The sequence below is a fragment of the Nothoprocta perdicaria genome, unplaced genomic scaffold, assembly GCF_003342845.1.
Source record: "Nothoprocta perdicaria isolate Ctin4 unplaced genomic scaffold, notPer1 scaffold_295, whole genome shotgun sequence".
In the NCBI taxonomy this organism is placed as follows: Eukaryota; Metazoa; Chordata; class Aves; order Tinamiformes; family Tinamidae; genus Nothoprocta; species Nothoprocta perdicaria.
The window spans coordinates 322,372-343,629 of record NW_020455527.1 but is presented as its reverse complement, the minus strand read 5'-3'; the positions used below and the strand labels follow the sequence as shown (position 1 = coordinate 343,629).

The window sequence follows — 21,258 nt, the reverse complement described above, 5'->3', positions numbered from 1 at the left end:
CCGTGTCCGCGTGGGGCGGCCGGCGGGGACACGGGGCCGGGTGCGTCGCCCGGGGGGGGCTCGTGGCCTCTCAGCGCGGTCCAGGGAGCGCCCGCTGCCTAAACCGGCGTCGGTTTTTGCACCTTCCTCCRCCCCGCGGCATCCCCGTCCCCGGGAAGCGGGGCTGCCGGCACTGGCGAGGGGCTTCCATTCCAAGGGACGCTGGGTTTCCTGGATGCCGCCCGGTTTTAAAAGCATGCATGTGTGCTTTGGTCTCATCCCCGAATTTGCTTTCTCATCTGCAGGAGGAGTGAGGCGGGAACTCCCTGTGCAGGGAGAGGCACCCGAGGCATCTCTCGTGGCAGCGGCGCGTGGAGCTGCGGCCCTCCTTAGGTCGTTGTGAAGCTCCCCACTTTATGGTAGTAGACATGCATGGTAGACAGAAAAGTCTCTTCTAATCCAGGAGGAACACCAGAAAAAAAAAGAAGTCAAGAGCTTCYCTAAAGCTGCTGAAACTGCTGACCTGGACTGTGACGAGTTCTCAGGCTTGTTACTGCTTGTAACTGCACATTAGGCTAATTCACCGTTTCAAGAAAATCTTGTGTAGAGGTGGTTTTTACAGCAGCATCCKAAAACTGGGCTCTATATTTTCTGTGTTTAAATAACGTTCCCTTCCGCCCTAGCAGCTTGTCTCTCACATCACTCTTCTGTTTTTCTTCTGTAGGTGGTTTCTTGTTTTCCACAYCAGGATTGTACATGTTTGGGACTGCTCTATTTCTTCTGTCTTTCTTCATTCTGCCAGGCTCACATCTTGTTTTTTATCCTCTTTTCAATGAAACTTGATGCTTCTGATGCTTCTTTTTATTGTTTTTTGAGATAATTAAGTGCTCAGTCTTAGGGTTTTTTTTTTTTTTAATTTGTTCCCTTTCCTAAAATGACTTATTTAGGTCTTTTTTTTTTAATTTGTTCCCTTTCCTAAAATGACTTATTTAGGTCTTTATTTTTAGAGAGGTTTCTGTGTTGTTTCAACTACAATGTGTTGTCTTATCCATGTAAAGTTTATTCCTGAGGAAAGTGGTAAACCAGAAAATATTGCATGAATCTTTTTCTTTTTGTGCTGACATTTAATTAGAAGGCATTGATTGCATTATAAGAGCTTAATCTGAAGTATGAATTCCTTTGTTCTCATCTATATTCTCTGTTTGATTCTCTCTTATCCAGGACAACTGTATGAAAAGCTGTAGGTAACTATCCCATTTCTTAGTTCTTAGTTCTTAGTTCTTAGTTCTTAGTTCTTAGTTCTTAGTTCTTAGTTCTTAGTTCTTAGTTCTTAGTTCTTAGTTCTTAGTTCTTATTTGAAGTCATCTCACCTGCATGTTAATGGTGGTTACCTTGGGTATAGCTGAGAGGTGCAGCTGTAAGTCTGTTTAAAAGTTTAAAATTTGTAGGTTAGGAGACAATTTCAGGCATGCAAAGGTGGCTAGCAGAAACGAGATAATGGAATTGATTTTAAACATGTACCTAATCTAGAGGCTGTTGAAGAACTCAAGATGGGGAGTAGAAGTGGCTTGCTATTTCAAATGATCACTAAAAGTGTTTTAATGCTACCGTAATTGGCTTTTTATATTTTACTTAGAATGTATCTATTTCCTATATGTGACAAAACCCCATAATCTTGTAAAAACCTGTGTTATTTCCAGGCAGTGCAGATGGCGGGGTCGGGCAGAGGAAGAGGCCGAGCTGCGTTTACCTTCAACATCGAGGCCATTGGCTTTGCCAAAGGGGCCTCTCTGCCCGAGGTAGCGTGCAAGCCCCCACCCCTGTTCCCTGTAAGTACTGCTGCTCTCTCACACCTAACTCCGTTCTATAGAGTGTCCACCTGCAATGTTTTCACCTTCCCGTTCAGAGAGAAGATGGAATATATGCACAGCCTTAAGCACCTCAAGTCAGGTTTGAAGTATTGTGTGTAGGMAGCCGTAGGTTTCCATTGCTTTGTGGTTATCGCTTCCTGACTCTTTGCTACCTGTTGCATCCTGTGTTTAGCTAGGTTGCCCTCCTTGTGATTTTTCTTTTTCTGGCTATTACAGTAATGGAAGCTCTAGATGTCTGAATTTGAAGTAAAGTCATGCTACTCTTTGAAGCTGTGAATTTTAGAAATTTCCTGTTGACACAAAAAAAAAAAAAAAAAAGATTTTTAGATAAATAACTTTTACCTTATTAGATAAAATTGTAAATAATTTGAAAATAACTGAGAGATATTCATGTAATTAGGAAATCAAGATTTGGATTTCAAATTCTAATGGTTTGTAAAACGAAGTGTAAAAAAAAGGAAAATGATTTTCTTTTTACGCTTTATTTTGCTATATAGGAAAACTTCAGCAGTTCTGAAGTGGAAAATAAAAACCACTAGCAGTGTTAAAATTTTATATAAGAAAACTTGCCAGTTATGTCAAGGTCTGATCCAGGCACATGCTATGCAATCCACATGTCCTGAAGTTTGGCCTATACTTGTTGCTATTYGGAGATGCCTCTGAATAGTTGCTGTACCTAAGTGTTGACCTACCAAACCAGATCTTACTGGTTGTCTTTCTCTTAACTTAGTATTTCCTTTACAGGCTGAATCACACARCTTTGCTGATCTAAGCAAGCCATCTATTATTATTCTTCCTAATGTGGATGTTGCTGTGTGCTGAGAGCATGAATTCCCTGTGAATTACAGCTTCCACAGTTAATGTCATCAACAGAACTGCCTTGAAGAGATTTGTTAGCCCTATTATATCTAATGGAGACCAGAGGGAAGTTCAACTCTTCCTTTTGTGAACAGTCAGTTATAGAACTAAAGTGAACTTTCTAGGGGATACCTTGTGCCATTCAAACAAACAAACAAAMAAAAAACACAAAGAAGCAAGTAGCATGACTAGAATAGGAAACAAACAAAAAGTTAATGTTTGGGCAGTGACCAAAAACCTGGCATTACAATTGGCTKTCATGAGAATTGTTTTAAACAATGAATTGTTATCCACGTAGGTTCTTTTTTTGTTCTTMTAAATTTCCTGTAAATGCACTTAGAACTCAGACTTCAGAACTGAGGAGCATCGCCACTCCCTTTACTCTCTTTACTCCCTTTACCCTCAACTTTAATGATTTGAATTGTTAGCCAGTTAGTAAGTATAGCTGGAACAATTAAACTAACCTTCATGACACAGTCTTAGGGCTGTAAAGACAGAGAAGCAGTGGTTTCTAAGTAATGGCTTTTCTGAGCTGGCATGAGAAACTGCATTTAGGAGTTAAGAATATTGGCACCACGAGGATAACATTATTTGAATGACTCTTTCCCTGTTTTAATGTACTACTTTTTCTTGCTTTCTTCCTACACTTTTGCAGATAGATKTAACTAAGTCATAAAAGGTATAAATTTCATTAAGTATAATTTGTGCATGTTARAAAGCAATGAAGTATACTTGCAAAGTAGCACAGTGCAGTTGCACTCTTTCATGAGTCATGTTTGTTTTTGCTTTTTTGTTGGTTTTCCTGTATGTTTGATGGATATTCATGCATAATGAATAATAAACATAATTTGTACAGAGTACAGACAATAAGCCAGTGCCCCTGAAAACAGGAGAAGACGAAGATTACATGTTGGCCTTAAAACAAGATCTTAGAGGAACTATGAAAAAAATGCCTTATTTTTTGGCAGTAGAAGAAGATCATGAAGGTCTGTTTGTGTGCTTTTTATTTGTATTTATATCTTCAGTAGTTATTATTCTATGAAGAAATTTGTAGTGAAATGCATGTATTGAAGATGTAATTAGTACTGATGATGAAGAATAAGAAATGGCAGCTTAAAACAAGAGGGAAATTTTCTCTTTTTAAACACATGGAAATTACTGGTCAGCATCTGCAATGGCTGCAACTGGAAAACAACTGCTCTGTGAGAGAAGGGGAGGAATAAACATCTGTTTTATTTGAGACAAGGCAAGAAGCACTAAGAGCAACTCTGTGCAGTCTTTTCAATTGCTTGCTGATCAGATACAAATGAAGTATACGTTTGCACATGCTGAAAATACCCTAAAATTCTGCAGTGGAGCAAAGATATTTATAGCAAATACATAGGGTCAAAATTCAGCTGCCTCTTTAACTSTATGGCAATATACTTAAAGTTGTATTTGACAACAGGGCATTCTGAAAGGTCCTCTTTTAGGACATGATTTTTTCCTCTATTCCTATTAAAGAAAAAGTGATAAGAGTTATTGACAACATAGCTGAAATGTGGAGAGTTTTCAGATGAGGGCAAGTGATTTGCTGAGGTTTGTGCCAGAAGCAGAGCTGTTTGGATTAGAAGTCATACATGACCYGAGAATATGTCTTTGGCTTATACACCCTAGAATTAAACAATAACATCTCTGTTACTGTTCAGCAGTGACCAATCTTGTGCTGTACTTAACATCAAGTTATATATCACTAATACTCTTAAAATCCATGCTTCTCAGTCAGAAAGCAGAACTGTGTCTCACTCGTATAAATGGTAAATTACAGGAAAGTAGGAAATAAATGAAAGCAGTGTAAATGCTGTATCCATTAGATTGAAAGTCCAGCCAGTACAGTAGACTGTCTTCAACAAGTCTGATAGAGATGTTTAAGAAGTCCAGAGTGGCCAGACACCACATAGTGCTTCGTTTGCTGTCACATAATGATTTTGGAATAATGAGAGCTGACTTGAGCTCTCAAACATGATGTATAATATCTTTCCTGAAACAACTGGAATATTTCCTCACTCTGAATATTCATRGCACAGGTATGACATAAATATACATAGTCCAATCCCCTCTGAAATGTTGATTATTGTTGGTCGTAGTGTCTCCCCATAATACTGAATTCCACATTTTACATATATATATATATATATATGCATTTAAAATTTTTTAATGTGTAAATTTTTCCTTTTGCTGCTTTTGACTGTATGTATATTTAAACAGAGTAATATATACTGTACTATGAYGTTTGTGTGTGTGTAGATGCATACACGCGTACTTTGATTGGCACACCTCATTGATGACACCTCACTTAGGCTTGTGTCAAAAATCAGTTTAAAATGGAGCAGCACATTGTGATGTGAGCAGATAGCCATTTTTTCCCCCCCTCTGAACTTATTTCCATTTCACATCTCTCTGGTAGTTCAGTATTCCTTCAGGASTGACCTGGGGACTCCTGCTGTCCCCGAATTCCTCCTGAGACCTTGAAAAGCTTCCCGAAGCCCGGGCTTGTCGCAGCAGCGCGATACTGTGATCAGGCGTTCCTGGGGCAGGAAGGAGCTCCTGGCGCCCGTTCCTGAGCAAGGTGCTGCCTGCGAGGCCCGTGGCTCCGGCGGGCAGCGTTTTGGCTCCGCAGCGGGCCCAGGGCGCAGCGGGTGGCACCGGACGCGGGCGCCGCCGCGCAGGCCCYGCTGTGGCGCCTCCCGGGGCAGCCACGGCCTCTGCTCTGCCCCGTCTGCTGCCCCGCGTGAGGCAGCCGGCCGAACCCTCTGCTATGAGACACTGCAGCACCGAAAATCTCATCTCCGTGTCCTAGATCCTTTCATGACTGCAGAAGAATTCAAAATTACTCTCTTATGACATCTCCTCTTTTATCTTCTAAGTAAACAAATTTCAGTCTTTTTGGTCTCTCATCTCACCAGAGGTTTTTTTTGTTTGTTTTGTTTTGTATTTTCCCTCTCTGTGCCCTTGATCTTTCTCAGGCTTGAAGCTGCTGTTTCCATTCGAGAAATGAAAAAGCCCCATTGTGCCTGAAAGCCTGTCAGGTTTATTTCCAAAGAAGCCGCCACTTCACGGGAACATGTTGTCTTTTTCCTTCCCAACTTTGCCTCCTATGATCCTGCTCACTGCTCTCCTCGAGCGGTCTATGTTTCTGCTACCCTCTTCCTGAGATAGAGTGATCTCTCCCTGCTTCTGAGGGTGCCTATTAATAGAACTGCCAGCTCTGAAGATTTTTTTCTTCAAAAACTGGCAATTGCAGGGAAAGCAGGTAGATRGCCACTTCAGGTAAACTCAGATAATGCTGCAAGTGTTCTCATCGTCTCCCCAGGAGCAGGGTGGTAAGGTGAGATAAGTTTCTAAGCTGAAATATTAGTTGTACAGAAATACCTCATCTGAGGTGCTGTGGGATGCCAGCACTGGTGGCAGTCTACAGCACAGATGCTGTTATAAAGCAGTTTGCTTTTGTCTCGCAGGATGCAGTTATCTCTGGGCCTGTGTWGTCTGGCAAAAGTGACCTGGCTTTAAGAAAAGCCACTTTCTTTCTTCAAGGTAGAATTATTTTAACTGATTGTTTCAGTTGCCTGGATTTCCAGCCCTTTCCTTCCCAGTGTTTCATCAAAACATCTGACAGGAATAAGAGAGCAGCAAGAGGACGGTGGTGGGCAGGAATTTCTTAGACTGGCTTTGCTGCAGGAAGAAATGCATTGTTTTAAATCCTCAGCACGATGCCTGTGAGCCAAATGGTCYGTTTGAAGCATGAGAAGTGAAATGTTTTAATTAGGACATAGCTGTCTTTCTTTCTGTCATTAGTTAGGCACTAAATTAATGCCATGTCTAACATGACCTGGAAATTTTGATGTATTATAGTCTTTCATTCAGAATAGATTTTCATCACTCACCTGAACACCCACCCATTTTGAGCGAGTAGAAGGTTTATTCTGTAGTAAATTCTCTGTTTTCTTCACTTCATAAGCCATATTTTTCTTGCAGTTATATCTACTGTGATTTGGCGGCTGTCACTTTGGCAGTGGTTTGGGATTAATTTGTTCACTGTGGGTGGCAAGAGTCAGATATATCTTTTTACTGATGATATTAGCAATAAATTATTTATTAAAGGACCTTAAGCAGAAATMAAAACTACTTCTTTCTTTCCTCCTCTGTTGCTGACAGTTTCCTTTAGCATCTACAAAAGCCGTCTACATTAAATGCCCCTTGAGATGCCATCATTTTAAACACAAACTTTCTACTGTACCTTTTCAAGTAGGTCTTTTGCTTGCCCTTGTCAGAACTAAGTTGAAAATGGAGCTTAATTTTTGCATGTCTTCCTTTTCGCTTAYACTTTTCTGGTGTGTATGATAGAAGTCTTAGTTCACAAAGGCCTTGGTCTTTGTTTTTATTCGTAGAATGCTCACAGAACTTTTCCCTCTTCGGGGCAATGAGCTATTACTGCAGTCATAATCAGTAATTTTGTATTAAGTCSATTTTGCTGTTGGGCAAAATTCAGTGGGAAATTTGGTAAGAAAAAAATGCTTATGTTTCAGTGACTGAGCTGCCCTTTTAAAGAACTGAACTCAGTAAGTGTTTATATCTTTCTCTGTAGTAATAGAAAGATACAGTAAAAAGTACCGGGAGATTGAAAAGGAGCGTGCAGCATGGATCCCAGGTAATATTTCAGATTATCAAAGGTCAGTCGTTTGTTAGCCTGTGCATTCTCCTCTTCTTCTTCAATGTTGGGTTCATTATTTTTAAAGTAATAAAAACAAGCAAGTCCTTAACAAGTCATGTATCCTGCCTTGAGGGCTATGCCTTTGTTATATTTCTTCTAGATCAAATCAAAGCTAAGTATTTTGTCATTCTCTCCCCCTCTTTAAAAAAAATGTATAGAAACTCAGCAGCTTATCTTGCAGCAAACAAGCAAATTTGTTTTCTCCCTTTTCTTAATTTCCTTTCTAAATACCAGCCTTGAACTGGAAGYAAACATGGATGTTGCTTAAAAAAACAGCTGAACAAAAAACCTGTCTTTTCAGTGGTCACTAGTTGGGTYTTGTAGTGTTGAACTTTCACAGCTGTGTCTGCACAGCTCGCTAGTACAAAATTAATTGTGATATGTAAATTAAATGGCAACTGACATTTCTGGACTTCAGCTGTCTCTTTGGGGTAGATGCCAGTCTTTATTAACTGGATGTCCATGTAGATCCTTACTCTGGCCTTCTTTAAATAAAGTACAACCAGAGTTTGGTGGAACTACTGTGTGAGGAAACATTCAAGTGTGCATGTACACAGGATCGAGCACGATAGGGAACCCACTGATTTGGGAGGCAGTGGGGAGGGATTATAGCTGTGCTCTAAGATATCAGTCGTATATATTAAAGGTATTTTCTATGCAGATTGGCGAAGACTCCCAAGAGAGATGAAACCAAGCAAAAAGACCAAGAAAGGTAATTATTTACTTTTAAAGAGCACTTAGTCCACACTACTTGAATGTAAGCAGAAATGATGGAGCTGTTTAGGGAAAAAAAGAAAAAAGTACAAATGTTACGAGACCTAATAATGAAGGATTTTGATAGATGTTTATTAAATACCCTGCTAGTCTGGCTTTTGTGGTTATTGTTTTGTTTTTTAGGATGTTTTAAGTTACTGGAATAGACTTATCTTTCTTTTGCTATCTTTTATATTGACATATTAACATAATAGGTGTCGATATTTAACATAAAAGTTTTAAGTAGCACTAAACCTTTAAGTCTGAATGTTCAGTCAGCACTCCTTTTTTCTGTTTAACGAATAGCTAGTTGTTCAGATTTCTTTTATATTTTGGGTTTCTCAGTTCTCTGATTTATGATTTGCTTGACTTTTCTATTTTTTAAGCCTTTTGTATGTGATTTAATGTAGGTTATTTTCTATTTTCCCTGGTTTTACTTTTTTTGTTTATTTTCAGCTTTCTTCTGCAGAAATGTGAACCAGATCCTTCAACAGCAGTTGGAGCTGGTATTGGTTGTTCTTAAAGGAGAAAAAGACTTATTTTTTTTTTTATTATGCAACATCATAAATGTGTTTATTTTTTCAGTGTGCTTTCTAGTATGCATGACTTTAATTTTGCTGTAGAAGTTTGTTGTTCTGTTGATGTGAAACAACACTTGAACCCTTCTAGTTAGCTGCCTGTTATATATAATTGTTTACATTCTTGTTCTTTTTGTCCAAGTCTTTCGTCTGTCATTTTTCAATTCAAGGATAAAGTAGAAAAAGAAAAGTGAATGTGCAGTAGTCATGGAGACTGGCTCAGCTGGAAGCTTTGTTCCTTTTAAGAGCCTCATTGAGAAGCATGGTACAAAAGGTAGACTGCAAGATTCAACTGGAAATCACATACTTACCAGCAAACACTCTAAAAAAGAAATGAGTACACACATATTTTTTAAAAAAAGAAATAGCACTGACTTTCATAATCCTACAGGCAATAACTACCTCCCTTTGATCCTATGCAAACAGAAATGCTGATTTATTATTCCCTTCTTATAATAATATTGTGATTAACATAAACAAAGCATGAGAAAAATCACTGCTCACTGCATTTTCTTCACTTTCTTTTATGCCAGTTTCTCTGTTTGCTTTTAAAAGTATGTATTTTTTACTCAATTATAATGGCAAAGATCAGCTAGCCACCCAAATTTGATCAGATACAAAGACACGTTCCTGTGAAAGCAAAAGTCGCATGGCTTTGTCTTTTTAGGGGGAATCCTGAAGCTGTGGGGGCTGTACTAGAGTCACGCTGTGCAGGAGATTCATGAACAGCTGAGCAGGGACAGTTTAAACCCGCCACGTGTCAGCAGTAGTGGAGTTTGTGGAAAGCCGTCTTAGATGACACTTTACCATCAGCGGAGCAAAGGTGTGGGAGGGAAGTGAATTTGATCCGTGCTGCAGTCAGAACAAAATTCCTATTATTTTAGCCTCCTAGATTGCAGAAAGGATTTCTGGATAGCTGTGCGGTTAAATTCACAGAGCTGGCTTCATCCTGTGACCCATTTCTGACTTCCTGGAATGCTTTGACCTGACACATAACCACATGCCTTCTGCTGATGTGATTGTGGCTGGAACCCGACATCCCTCCTACGCCGAGCGTGGGCCGTGGTGTCTGAGATAGCAGCGGTGACCTCAAAAGAGCATTGAGAGGTGCAGCTCTTGTGGGCCAGCTCGGCGTGTATACGTGTATTTAGGCCAGAGAAATGTAGGAAGAGGTGTTTGGAAAGAGCAGCTCGTTGTACCTAAAAGCAAAATGGCAGTGACAGATTATTTTGCTTCAAGTTGCCTGTCCAGTGATGGGTCTTTGTCTCTAACTGTCATGGTAATCAAGCCCTACAGCCACCCACCACCAAAACAATGATTTTGATGTCTGCTCTGATCTCCAGTCTGTTTCATCTAATAGCATTATTTGTAAAAGCCTGCAAGTGTTTGTGCAAAAATGCTTGTTTTGAATCACGTTTTCTACTTGTTGTTCTTGCATTGCCTACTTGAGCAGTATACTAATCATTTCATTTTGGACCTGTTTGCTTTGGCAGTGTTCATGGGGACTTCTCTCAGCTGTACACGGTGCACTGTACGGGACTTGCTAGGCAAACCACTGAAACGGATGAATATTATTCATAACAAAAGCTTTTGACAAAATGCAGTAATCCTCTTAGCAGCTGTAGTGTTCCTCCTTAAATGCTGAGCTCGATGAAATCCATACTGCACTGGGTCATTTCCTACTTGGGAAATGATATTCTCTCTATCAGTGCATAGTAGTTTTAATTTTGATATTGCTTAGTGCTGTCTAGTGCTGGCATAAATGAAGTCACAGGCTACACAAGGTAATTCATCTGAAGCAGACTTGTCTATCAGAACACACCAGCATGGAGCTTTACATAGGCTGCTTTTCCATGCTGAGAAGAGCTAGTCTGTGGTAGGTGTGGTAAACATGGTAGGTATGTGCCACTGTGCTGAACTTAGCAGTAGAGCCAAAAGGCAGTTACAGCCTACAAAGAGGCTATCTGAGGGAGCTCTTGAAACGTGCTCTGATTTGCCAGGTCTACTCATCAAACTGCCCTTCCTGCAACCAGGGCTGATCCTCCTTGCAGTGCTGCAACCCAAGTAGCTTTTATCTGGGTAAATAAAATCCTTATTTTGGCCTTCCCCCCACTATACAGCTAAGGAAGATAACGAGGATGAATTGTAGGGAGTAACTAGAGAGAAGGTTATGTTCATGAATTGAGTCACTAGGCCAAAATGAGCACTCCAAACTCACTGGAAAGGGCCAGGGTTGGTCCCAAAGCCAGGTAGTGACAATAACCACACTACTGTGTTGGAACTAATAAAGTGCTGCCTGCCTGTTCTTAGCCATCTCTCTGAAGCCATGAATGTGTTGCATAGACTCAGGAGGAGACCTTAGAGCAGGAAGGCATTTTTGTCTTTATAAAATAAGGAAAAATATTATAGATTTTTTTTCTATTAATATACATTGTAGGTGAAAAATATTTTGTGATGCTCTATGTTATATTTTGGACAAACTTTTGATCAAATACCTGTTCAGAGAAGTTTCAGACTGGTCCTGTAGGCATCACCTACATAGATCAGGCTGTTGCAGCTCCATGAGGTAGTTCAATGTAATTGTAATGCAAACTCTATTGAATAATCATTGCAGGTACCATTCTCAAAATGTAACATTCTAACAGCAAGTAAAAGAAAAGTGTTAAGTGTTTTTTCCTAATCAAAAAATAATAGTGATGCATTTTATTTCAGCAGGTACAAAACTAAAAAAGGCAAAAAGCTCTGCACCCTCTCAGCCTAAAAGTAATCTGGATATGTTGAAAAAAATTGAGGTAAGATATGCATAATCTTATTGATTTGTACAATAGAAATTGCTGGAAAAGGAAGTATTTGCCATGTTCCCTTCTTCCATCATCAAATGGAATAACCCCAACACACCTTCTTTAACCTCCTCCTACCACACTGACAGAGCACTGTTCTGCAGAAGGGTAGCATGAAGGAGAGAATGAGCAAAGAGCTTGGTTGTGAAGAAACTATTTTCTTTGCTTCTGAACATCAGTTTACTTATAAACAATAGAGTACCATTAGAACTTGCTAAAGGTATTGCTGCTTTTTTAATATACTGCTGTTGGAAACCAACCCATGTAACAAGTTGAGAAATAGAAAAATACAGAATGAGAAATTTAGGAGGAATGTGACTTTAGAGGTAAGTACCCACTGTGGGAATGGGAAGCTAAAAAGTGCAAAAGCTTTGTATTTTTATCTTTGTTATCATTAGTCCTTTCCTGTCAATACATTATGGTGTGTGGTAATAATTAACTATTGTTAATACTAAATTTTGGCCTATATCAGTACACAATCATTATGCTTACCATCTTGTTAACTCAGTATCACATTCTGGTAGCGTAGAGGGATGTGTTGCTGATGTAACATGGGATTATCTTGTAAATGAGATTGCCTCGTGACAGGAGTTAGAAAAGAAGGATGAGGAAGAAGAAAAATCTGAAGATGAGAAAGAGAAAGCCAAAGATAAAGAAGGTGAAGATGATGAAGAGGCAGAAGAACCAGAAGAATATGATGAAGAGGAACATGAAGAGGTATGCATTAGTTTTCCTAGGGGTACTAAGCCAGCTCCCAGTAATTGCTCAGTCTCCTGGCAGAGTAGCAGCACCTCTAGCTTCTGAGGTGCAGAGGAGCTGCCATAAGAGGTACCATTACCCTGATTGGTTTTGGTACATGGAGTTAAATAGTTGTTCTAGATGTGTTACTTGCAACGAGCTTGGCAATAACATCTTGCAAAAAGGAAGATTCTCTTCCACAATCAGTACATGTATTCATTAATTTGTATAATCTCAACAGGGGATGAATTTTGCATCAAAAGATGCTGCTTCCATTTTGGACATACCAGAACTTACTGTTTTCTCTTATTTTTGCAAAAAAGTTTACATTAATATTTCAAAATTGTACTCAACTGCTATGTGCTTTCTTCATAAATTCTCTTCCACATGCATGACTATTTTTATCTGCAATATTTTCATATAGGAAAATGACTACATTTCTTCGTACTTCGAGGATGGAGATGATTTTGGTGCTGGCAGTGACGACAATATGGATGAAGCAACATACTAGCTAGTGTTGCTTAGGGAATACAACATTCAAGCCTTATCCCTTCCCCTAAATCTGGAGGTAGGCAGGGTATCACTGATGGAGCTAACAGTTTAGCTGTTTTTCATTTTAAATAACATACTGAACATTTTATTATTTTACTGTTGCTATAAAACAGAGCACTAGATCCCATGTTTTGTTTTTTTCTTGCCAAGTTTGGCAGACATGAGCCATTTTAAGGTTCCCTGGAATAGCTAGCATTGGAATAAGCTATGTACTATTGTGTTGCCTCTGCACAGAAAAAAGAATGTATGCATTTTAATGGAACTGTGCCTAAGCATTTGCACTAGTCAGTTCTATGCTTTAGAAATCAAACCTTGAAAACAATGAAATACTTGATGACTCGAACAAAATAAAGATAGGGCCTTTATGGATAAACTGCTCATATTTAAGAGCTGCCTTCTCTGAAGTAACTTATATAACTTCTGAATTCAGGTCACTGAAAAAAGCTAACCACTAAGCACTTTATTAAACTGACTTGAAAGTACCTTAATAATATGGACTAACAATGAGATGAGAGAATATAAGAGTTGTTATTTTATCAGCAGAATTATACTGAGCATTTTGGTCAAGAGGCAAAGTACATATTTAAGAGTATTAATACTTTTATGAACGGATTCAGAAAGTAACAGTTAAGAGCAATTTCATTAAAAATATGTGGTTGATTAGAAAAATAAAAAGGAAGCCTAGTATTAACTAGTGGTATTAAAAGAGACACCTCAATTTCTCCACCTGTTAAGGAGAATACTAATTCCTACCTCACAGATCTGTTAAGTGAAAGGGAATTTGCTAGCTATCCAAGTGTCAATGCATTTATTTTCTTTCCTATAAAACAACAGATAAGCAAATCAGCAAGGAGGACAAAAAGGTAGGAAAAGGTGGTCGAGTACTTTGACACTTTAAGTCTTAATTGGGAAAACAAGGCAAGAGTGCTGAGAACAGCCAAACTGAATTTCTCAAAGCAATTACATTTAAGAATACAGATAATCTGCTCCTGAGAGAAGAGAGTTGAGACACAGGTACCATTCTCTATATTCCATTTTCCCTCAATGACACAAACTGCTTTACTGATTTTTTCTACCTGGGTAAATTTACTGGTTAGTAGGAACAGAATGTTCCCTGATGAGGGAACAATTTTACAACAAACCCAGTTATATCAGCAAAGGAAAATGCAGAAGTTTTAGCCTGAAGTTTGCTCTTCCTGTCAAACAACACTTTACCTCAGGGCTGAATGGTCACTAGTACTGCATTATTGTACCAACTTCTACCTGAAATAAGCATTTGTTAAACTCCTTTAAGGGATAGCTTTCAATTGTTCAAACTGAAAAAATACTTAACTGTCCAAAGGGAAAACTAAAATGCAATGCAGGTCACATCTCATGTGTATAGTCTTTTTAAGTGTTCATAAGCTATACAAACAAATGTTTAATAAACATCCTGCTGTATTGCATATGAAGTGTGTTGTGTTCATCATCTTTTAACATAGATGTCTGCAGCTGTTCAATTTCTGTGCCTGCTTTTTGCAGAGGATTCACCGGAGAAAGCTGTTGTAAACAAGGTGAGCACGCTGAAAGCCCGTTTGCCTTAAGCAGAACCCGCAGCAGCCTCTAGCTGTTTGCTCCCTACTAGAAAAGGTTAAGACTGAAACAATCCCTGCTGCTCAAACAGGGAACGCAAATAGAGGAGGGCTTTTGCTGAAGAAGAACTAGAGAATAAACAGCAGCAAGGCAATACAGTGCCAGCTATAATGGGATCATGAGCAAGCCTGACTAGGTACAACACTGTTTCGTAGCTGACACTAATTCTGCTGGGCAGCTTTCTTCAGTCATCACAGAGTTAACAGCAAAGAATTTCCTCCTGCAGCTCATTTCCTCCTTGCTTTGAGAAATATTACTTGGGCAAATACCATGTTTTCACGTTCTTTACAAAATGAATTATGGTCACTCTTATCTTCTAGAGGAAAAGGCAAAATCTCTGTCCAAGCCTTTTAAGACTAGGCTAACAATAGCAAATAAAGCCACATACTAGGAACAAGCCCAGTTCTGCAGTAAAACAGCTCTGTTGGTGCCAAGTCACTCTGAAAAGAAGTCAGACTGTAGGGTTCATGAGATAAAACACTCACAGCAGTCTAATCTGACATCTCCAGGTGCCTGGAGTTTTTAAGACAAAAACAGTGATAAAAACTAGATTGTCCAAAGCATCTCAAGCAAACTCAAATTCTGTCTTAAAGGCAGGGAAGAAAAAAAAAATCTAGTGCTGGCAGGAAGATGGAGCAGATTCCAGTGTGTAGGGAGACCCTCAAGAACTTCACTAGTACCTACCCTTTCATCCCTGTTTCAATACTCATTTCACAGAAAAAGTTCTCAGAATTTCCTACATGAATTTCTGAGATATGCAAGGAATGCAAGGGATAAACTGTTAAGCCTGCTGTTACTAGCTGTGAATGCTGTATCCATCTTCTGCCAACAACAAGCTTCTTGTTGGCCAAGAAATTTTTACTTTAACATCAAAACTAGCCAACATAAACACAACTAGTCACCTCCTATAAGACACATACACACACACACATATATATATAAGCTAAGAATACATTATATGCACCACTCTCACTGCAGCCTAAATTTTATGTTCTTCTCAAGGCAGAGAAACAGGAGTATTTAAAATAAGACCTGCATCCTCGATTCAGGATTACTCTACAAAGTTGCATTTTCAAACTTTTATGAAATAGTTATACAAAGACTATTTTGAAAACATGCTCCAAAATATAGGTTTAAGCATTTACATTTTTATGAGGCAACAGTGCAATATGCACTTAAATTTAAAGCCATCTTCTGTCCAACAATTTGTTGTAATTAATCCAATTTTTTTTTTTTTTTTTACAGGTCAGTTTGTAAAAGACCTTGGAACCAACTAACTACATCTAGTTCTGGATAGAGCAGTTACCCCCTTTATTCTGAGTGGACAGATGATGATGCATTACCAGCTGTGTAGTCTGCAAGGGACAGCAGAGCTCCCTGCATCTTCCACACAGCAAAGCCAGCTCATACTTGAGCTACTATTACCAGAAATCCCATAACTTTGGAAAGAGTTGCTGTACTTTCTGATAAAATTAACCTCCTGCTTTTAAAACTAGGCTATATATGCTGCATACTAAAAATGTGCTAGACTCTCGATCAGAATGTAGTACTAAACAGAACAGCTTTCCCTCTGTTTTTCTGCTGGCCACTTGCCATAGCATATGTCAAAATCCACCACACTTTCAGCAGCTCCTTGACAGTGAGCCACAGGCCTTCTCTTCATAGCCCAAGAAAACCCCAAACCTGAGACAAACTAAGGAACCACTCAGTTGCAAGACCACAGGACAAAATGCAGCCATTGACAAAGGTTCTCTTTACTTGCACATTAACAGGAGAGGACTAATGGAATCAAACCAAAACTCAAGTTCATTTCCAAACTGGTAGCAATGTTGATACTTGCACACTGATGAGGTGTGTGCACTAAATCTGCTAGCTTGAATATGCAACATAAGCCTAAATTCATGTTGCTCAGTTTTATAGGAAAGCAGAAGATAAAGTAGCAAAAACTTCGAGATTACAGAAACAGATTGAAAAAAAAGGAAAAAACAGCAAAGAGGTTTGCAGCACAACATTACATATTACGTCCACAGTTCCAGCCCTACAAAGAAAACACTTGTCTTAATGTGCCAAAGGTCCTTTGGGGCTACAGCAAGTCACAGGTTTCTAAAGTTCACTTCTAAAGTTTTAAACACAGAAGCTCTATCATAAAAGCCACCATAAGTTTTGCCGTGTTCTCATACAACCTTGAGAAAAATTGGTACTTCAACATTCAACGTTTGTAAATAATTTCACTTCAAGGTTTAGATCTAATTCAGTTTCATTAAATTACATCAAAAGTTACCAGATTCAGGCTCATACACTTGTTCAGCATGAAGGGAAGGACAACAGGGGCAGGAGTCCTAACTTTCACAAATTTTAGTTGATAAAGCACTTTCAAATACCTTCAGCAAAGAAATTCACCATTTTATACTGCATACATTGCCAAGACGCTTGAAGGAGAAAGCATAGGGTAAAAAATAGGAGTGATATTCTTCCTCTTCACCTTAAGTCTTAAGTCAATTAACTTGGGGTTTGATAATGAATTTTAATTTTAAAGAGGACAATGAAAATTTTATTCCACAAGGCACACAGGAGCTTATAGTATCTCTTGGTATTACTTTTCTATAGGAAAAGTCTGATTTCTTTTCTTAATATAGTAGCATTTCCAGAAAGGGAAAGATGGGAAGATGCTAAAGAACAGTTTCAAGCTGCAACTGCTACCTTCTGCTGCATTTTATGGGAGTTTTCAGAGCTTTGGGGTAGGCTTCAGGAAGAGTGCTCAGGAGTGCATGAAAACAGGCACTTTCAGAAACCCCAGATAACAGCTCTCTGAAACAAAGCAGTTGCTTCTGAACTGAGTTTATGTGGAGAGGGAGAAAATTCCATATGGATAAAAAATGAAGCAGAATGAGATGCTATACATCCTCTTTCATTTTAAGCTAACAGAAGAGGACTCCAGGCAGACTGTCAGTATTGGCTGGATACTATAGTCGAAGACTGTCTCAACTGGACTGGGTGGAGGCACAAGATCATAAACAGAGTTATCAAACTGGCTTATCACTTGTACTGAAAAGGATTAAAGAACGGGCAGACCACAGGTTAAAAAAAGAAAGACTCCAGCTTAAGTATTAGCTCCTGCCTCTATAAAAAACACTTTTAACAGAAAGAGGACTTCATAGTGGCAGCTGATGGAATGATTGTTTCATGCTACTTCTTATAAAAATAAAATGAGAATGCAGTTTTAACAGATAACTGTAAACTTGATCTTGAAAATGTCCAATGTACTATGCACCATATAAATATTTCAACACATTTAAAAGTTTGACATCCCCAGATAGCCATTTTAGGATTGAAAAGGTACAGTGAGAGTTGTTTGGTTAGTTTAAAATAAACTATCTCACATCGCCATTAGAAAACCTAAGCTTATCAAAATAGGAAAAAGTGCAAAGTTTCAGAGACCATTTTATATATCTTCATTTGTATTCCAATCTTGCATTAAAATCCTCTAACCTCAGACATATTCAGAGCTTACATGAGCCACACCAATATCCATATAATGGAACACTGCCCATAAATACAAACCATACATCATTCAAATGCTTTTTCTGCATTCCTGATGCACTTTGCATTGTGGTTTCCTCCTCATATAATGCAAAGTTATGTATCTAGGTGTATAACACTTGTACGGGGCTTTCAGTCATAATGCAGAAGCTCCTGTTGATTGTCATTTATATCCTCGATTAACATTTATAATATTTCCTGAATTAATTCCATTTTCTATGTGTTTCTGGTGCGATGGTGCTGTGACACCTGCATGGGAAGATTCCATTGTAGAATGGTGACTGACATCTGCTTTCACTAAAACTTCATAATACAGAAGATAAAAAACTGGAGTTACTATGCCAATAACCAACATAATCACTACAGCTGTCCACCAGCCTATACCCCAATCTGCTCCATAATACGGATCTTTGCATTTCTTAGCTTTACCATCAGTTTCAAAACAGACCTGTTGGGCTGCTAAGGCAGAAACAACTTCATCAAGGTTCTCTCTCTTTGTATCATTACACTTCACTATTTGTTCTATATCACGATCCACTTCTTTTAAGAAGTTGCCAGCAGTCTCATTAGCAGAGAATTTATCAGAAGGCGACGAGGTGCCCTGTGCCTCCGAGGAGGAGTGGGCAGCCCGCAGAGCCGCCCTTCCTTTTGGAGACATGTGCGTTTCAGTCAACACGCTGAACTTCTTCACTGGAATTTTGATGGACCTCAGCGCAAAAAAATCTTGATCGCTGAGAAGATTGTTAACCCTCTTGATGTCTGCAACCTGAAAAACAACCAAAAAAAAGGATTTAAGTATCAAAGCTGAAATGCAAGTTTTACAACCCCTAACTCTCTGAGAAATAGAATTCTTCCCTGAGAGCCCCTTTATGATATTGAAACATAACAAAGTGAGAAGAGGTCAGAGATCCAATTGGAACAATGTGAAAGCAGGAACTCACAGGCAATTACAAGGTAACAAAACGTCTTGTTTCAGATAAAGATTCTGAAAATCATTTAATGAATGAATAATCTCTGAATGTGTACTCATGGTTTAGAGGCAAGTATTTCAGAGCCAACTTGGCTGCAGTGTCTCACAATTGGAATAGATTTCTGACTTAATTTTCTGATACTTTTCTGATTTTATTTCTGATTAGTTTCTGATTTAAATTTCAAACTTTCAAGTAAGGAATAATAGAAATTAAGAGCTAATTCATCCAGACATGATTTTCATTTGGTTTTTTCCAGGTTTTGAAGATTTTGGTACAGCAATGCAGAACTCAGGCAGGCATAATTTAACATCTCTTAAGTCATAATGATCTCAAGTCAGCTCTCCCCTTCAAGGGATTCAATATTGCTCACGGTGCTCTTAAAGGTTCAAAGTCAAAAGTCTCATGCTAAATATTCTGCAAGTATTTAATTGCCCTGGGAGAACTAGCCACTTCATTACAAGACACTATTCCCTTCTATTCCCCTATGATGCACTGCCACAAAACCTCAACATAAATAAGCAAAGAAAACCAGCACTTTCTCACAACACCTGGTAAAAACAAAGATAGGAGGCCTGCTCTTAAGCAGCAGCTACCAAGTTATAGCATCCAGAACACATGACACTAGAGCTCAAACTACTCATATATTGAGAAGGCATCTATTTTAAGAAAAAGTATGAACAGACAGACTACAAGACAGTTAAAGGCAAGTCTGGAGAGCCTTGTTGCTGCAACTGCTCCAGTTTGAACAGATTTAGTCACAAGCAGTTGGCAAATTGGGGTGACCAACACTAGTATACACTGCACAGTTGCAGCCCAGTTGTGGGCAAGCTTCAGTCCCCAAGACTTCGTATTTAAGTATTTTAAACTGGAAAGATCAGCATAAAGATGACCAACAGCAACATTTCCCCAAGGATTAGTAGATACTACCACTACATGAGTTATGTTTCCTGCCCAAACACCTGGACCTCTTTCACAGCCCCCTTAAATCTCCAAGGGCTCAGCATTCCATCCCTGCCTTTCTTGTGATCTGATTATAGTAAGTTTCCTCAAAACACCCCAGAGGTGGATGCTGAGGCAAAGAATTTCCTAATTAGGCTCAAACGTGTCATGACTACTTAGGAAAGGATGCCAAGACTTTGATAGTCTTTCATGGCACTCTGCTCTTAGGGTTGTTCCTGCCTGACCATTAGACCATAGCAAGGCTTTAGAAAACAAAGACTGTTAATTTGACCAAGTTTGACCTCTAGAAAGCTACATTAGTAGCAGACACTCCACACTACATGTGCAGCTGATTTCCTCTGCTTAGCAGGATACATGCAAATTTAACATTTAATTAAAAGAGAAGTCTCTGCCTTAATTAGTATCAGACAGACAAAAAAATAGGAAGGAAGGACATGCACAAGACCAGCTTAAGAACTTTGAGCAAGAATTAAAACAGAACAAACATATGAACAAGGCAAGAAGAGTACATTTCTGGGCAAGCAGCTCCCAGCAGCTGAGCATACAGATGCTAATAAATATTTTGAGCAATTCTGCAGAGTTTAAAAGAAACCAGCAGCAAATTGTGCTCCTCAACGGAGCTGAGATTCCTTGCGGAGGCTCCTAAGGTGGTTCAACAACACCGTGCTCTGGGCAAGCTGCAACAGGCCACACCACACTAGCAAAGGTGCCCGCATGTGGCTACACACCCTGAGGGCTCCTACTGCAGCACGGCACTTTCTAGCAGGGCACCAACACCATGTAAGAAAAAACTACTTACTTTTTGCCCAAAAAACAACACAGTAAAGCTAGAATCTTCAGGCACAGTCTGCATTTCATCCTATTGGTTATTTTGGAAATTCAGCCATATTAAGGATGAGTTTTTTGATCTCCAAAAGCCCCAGCACCTCAGATACGAGTCTACACGCCCAGGCTGACGGCACCTGAGCCCGGGTGGGCAGGACGGGCCCAGGGCACCCGTGCTGCCTCCAGGTGCGCCCAAGCCCAAGGCAACAGGGCCGGCAACAAGGCGGCAACCCCGGCGGCAGCTGAGGGGCCCTCACCGAGCAGCAGTACTGCAGCGCCACGGCGTTCAGCGTGTCCCCCTCCTGGATGTCCTTGGTGAGCAGCACCACGTCGTCCAGCCGGTCGCGGGACGTGCTCCTGCGCACCTTCTCCCTGCCGCGCGGCCGCAGCTCCGACCCCTCGAGCTCCTCC

The 21,258-nt window shown here is 39.5% G+C and overlaps 2 protein-coding genes across 3 annotated transcripts in view; one reads left to right on the top strand and one right to left on the bottom strand.

Moving 5' to 3' along the window:
• The first annotated feature begins 220 nt into the window (after positions 1–220).
• On the top strand, positions 221–14,030 carry POLR3G (RNA polymerase III subunit G). Of its 2 annotated transcripts, XM_026041838.1 has the most exons (9): positions 221–926; positions 973–1,223; positions 1,680–1,808; positions 3,565–3,694; positions 7,333–7,395; positions 8,120–8,170; positions 11,502–11,581; positions 12,218–12,346; positions 12,792–14,030. In XM_026041838.1, exons 3-9 carry the CDS (start codon positions 1,689–1,691, stop codon positions 12,876–12,878), a joined length of 660 nt encoding a protein of 219 aa, XP_025897623.1. In that variant the 5' UTR covers positions 221–926; positions 973–1,223; positions 1,680–1,688; the 3' UTR covers positions 12,879–14,030. The 2 variants fall into 2 exon arrangements, with proteins under 2 accessions (XP_025897623.1, XP_025897624.1); XM_026041839.1 differs by lacking the exons at positions 221–926; positions 973–1,223 and having other exon boundaries at positions 1,750–1,929.
• Positions 14,031–16,418: 2,388 nt separating this feature from the next.
• Positions 16,419–21,258, bottom strand: part of LYSMD3 (LysM domain containing 3) — a 5,959-nt gene continuing 1,119 nt past the window's right edge. Inside the window, exons 2-3 of the mRNA XM_026041836.1 lie at positions 21,105–21,254; positions 16,419–18,857 (exon numbers count right to left, since the gene is read on the bottom strand). Of these exons, the coding sequence (XP_025897621.1) occupies positions 18,255–18,857; positions 21,105–21,254 (753 nt within the window). The 3' untranslated portion in view covers positions 16,419–18,254. The remainder of the gene's footprint in view (positions 18,858–21,104; positions 21,255–21,258) is intronic.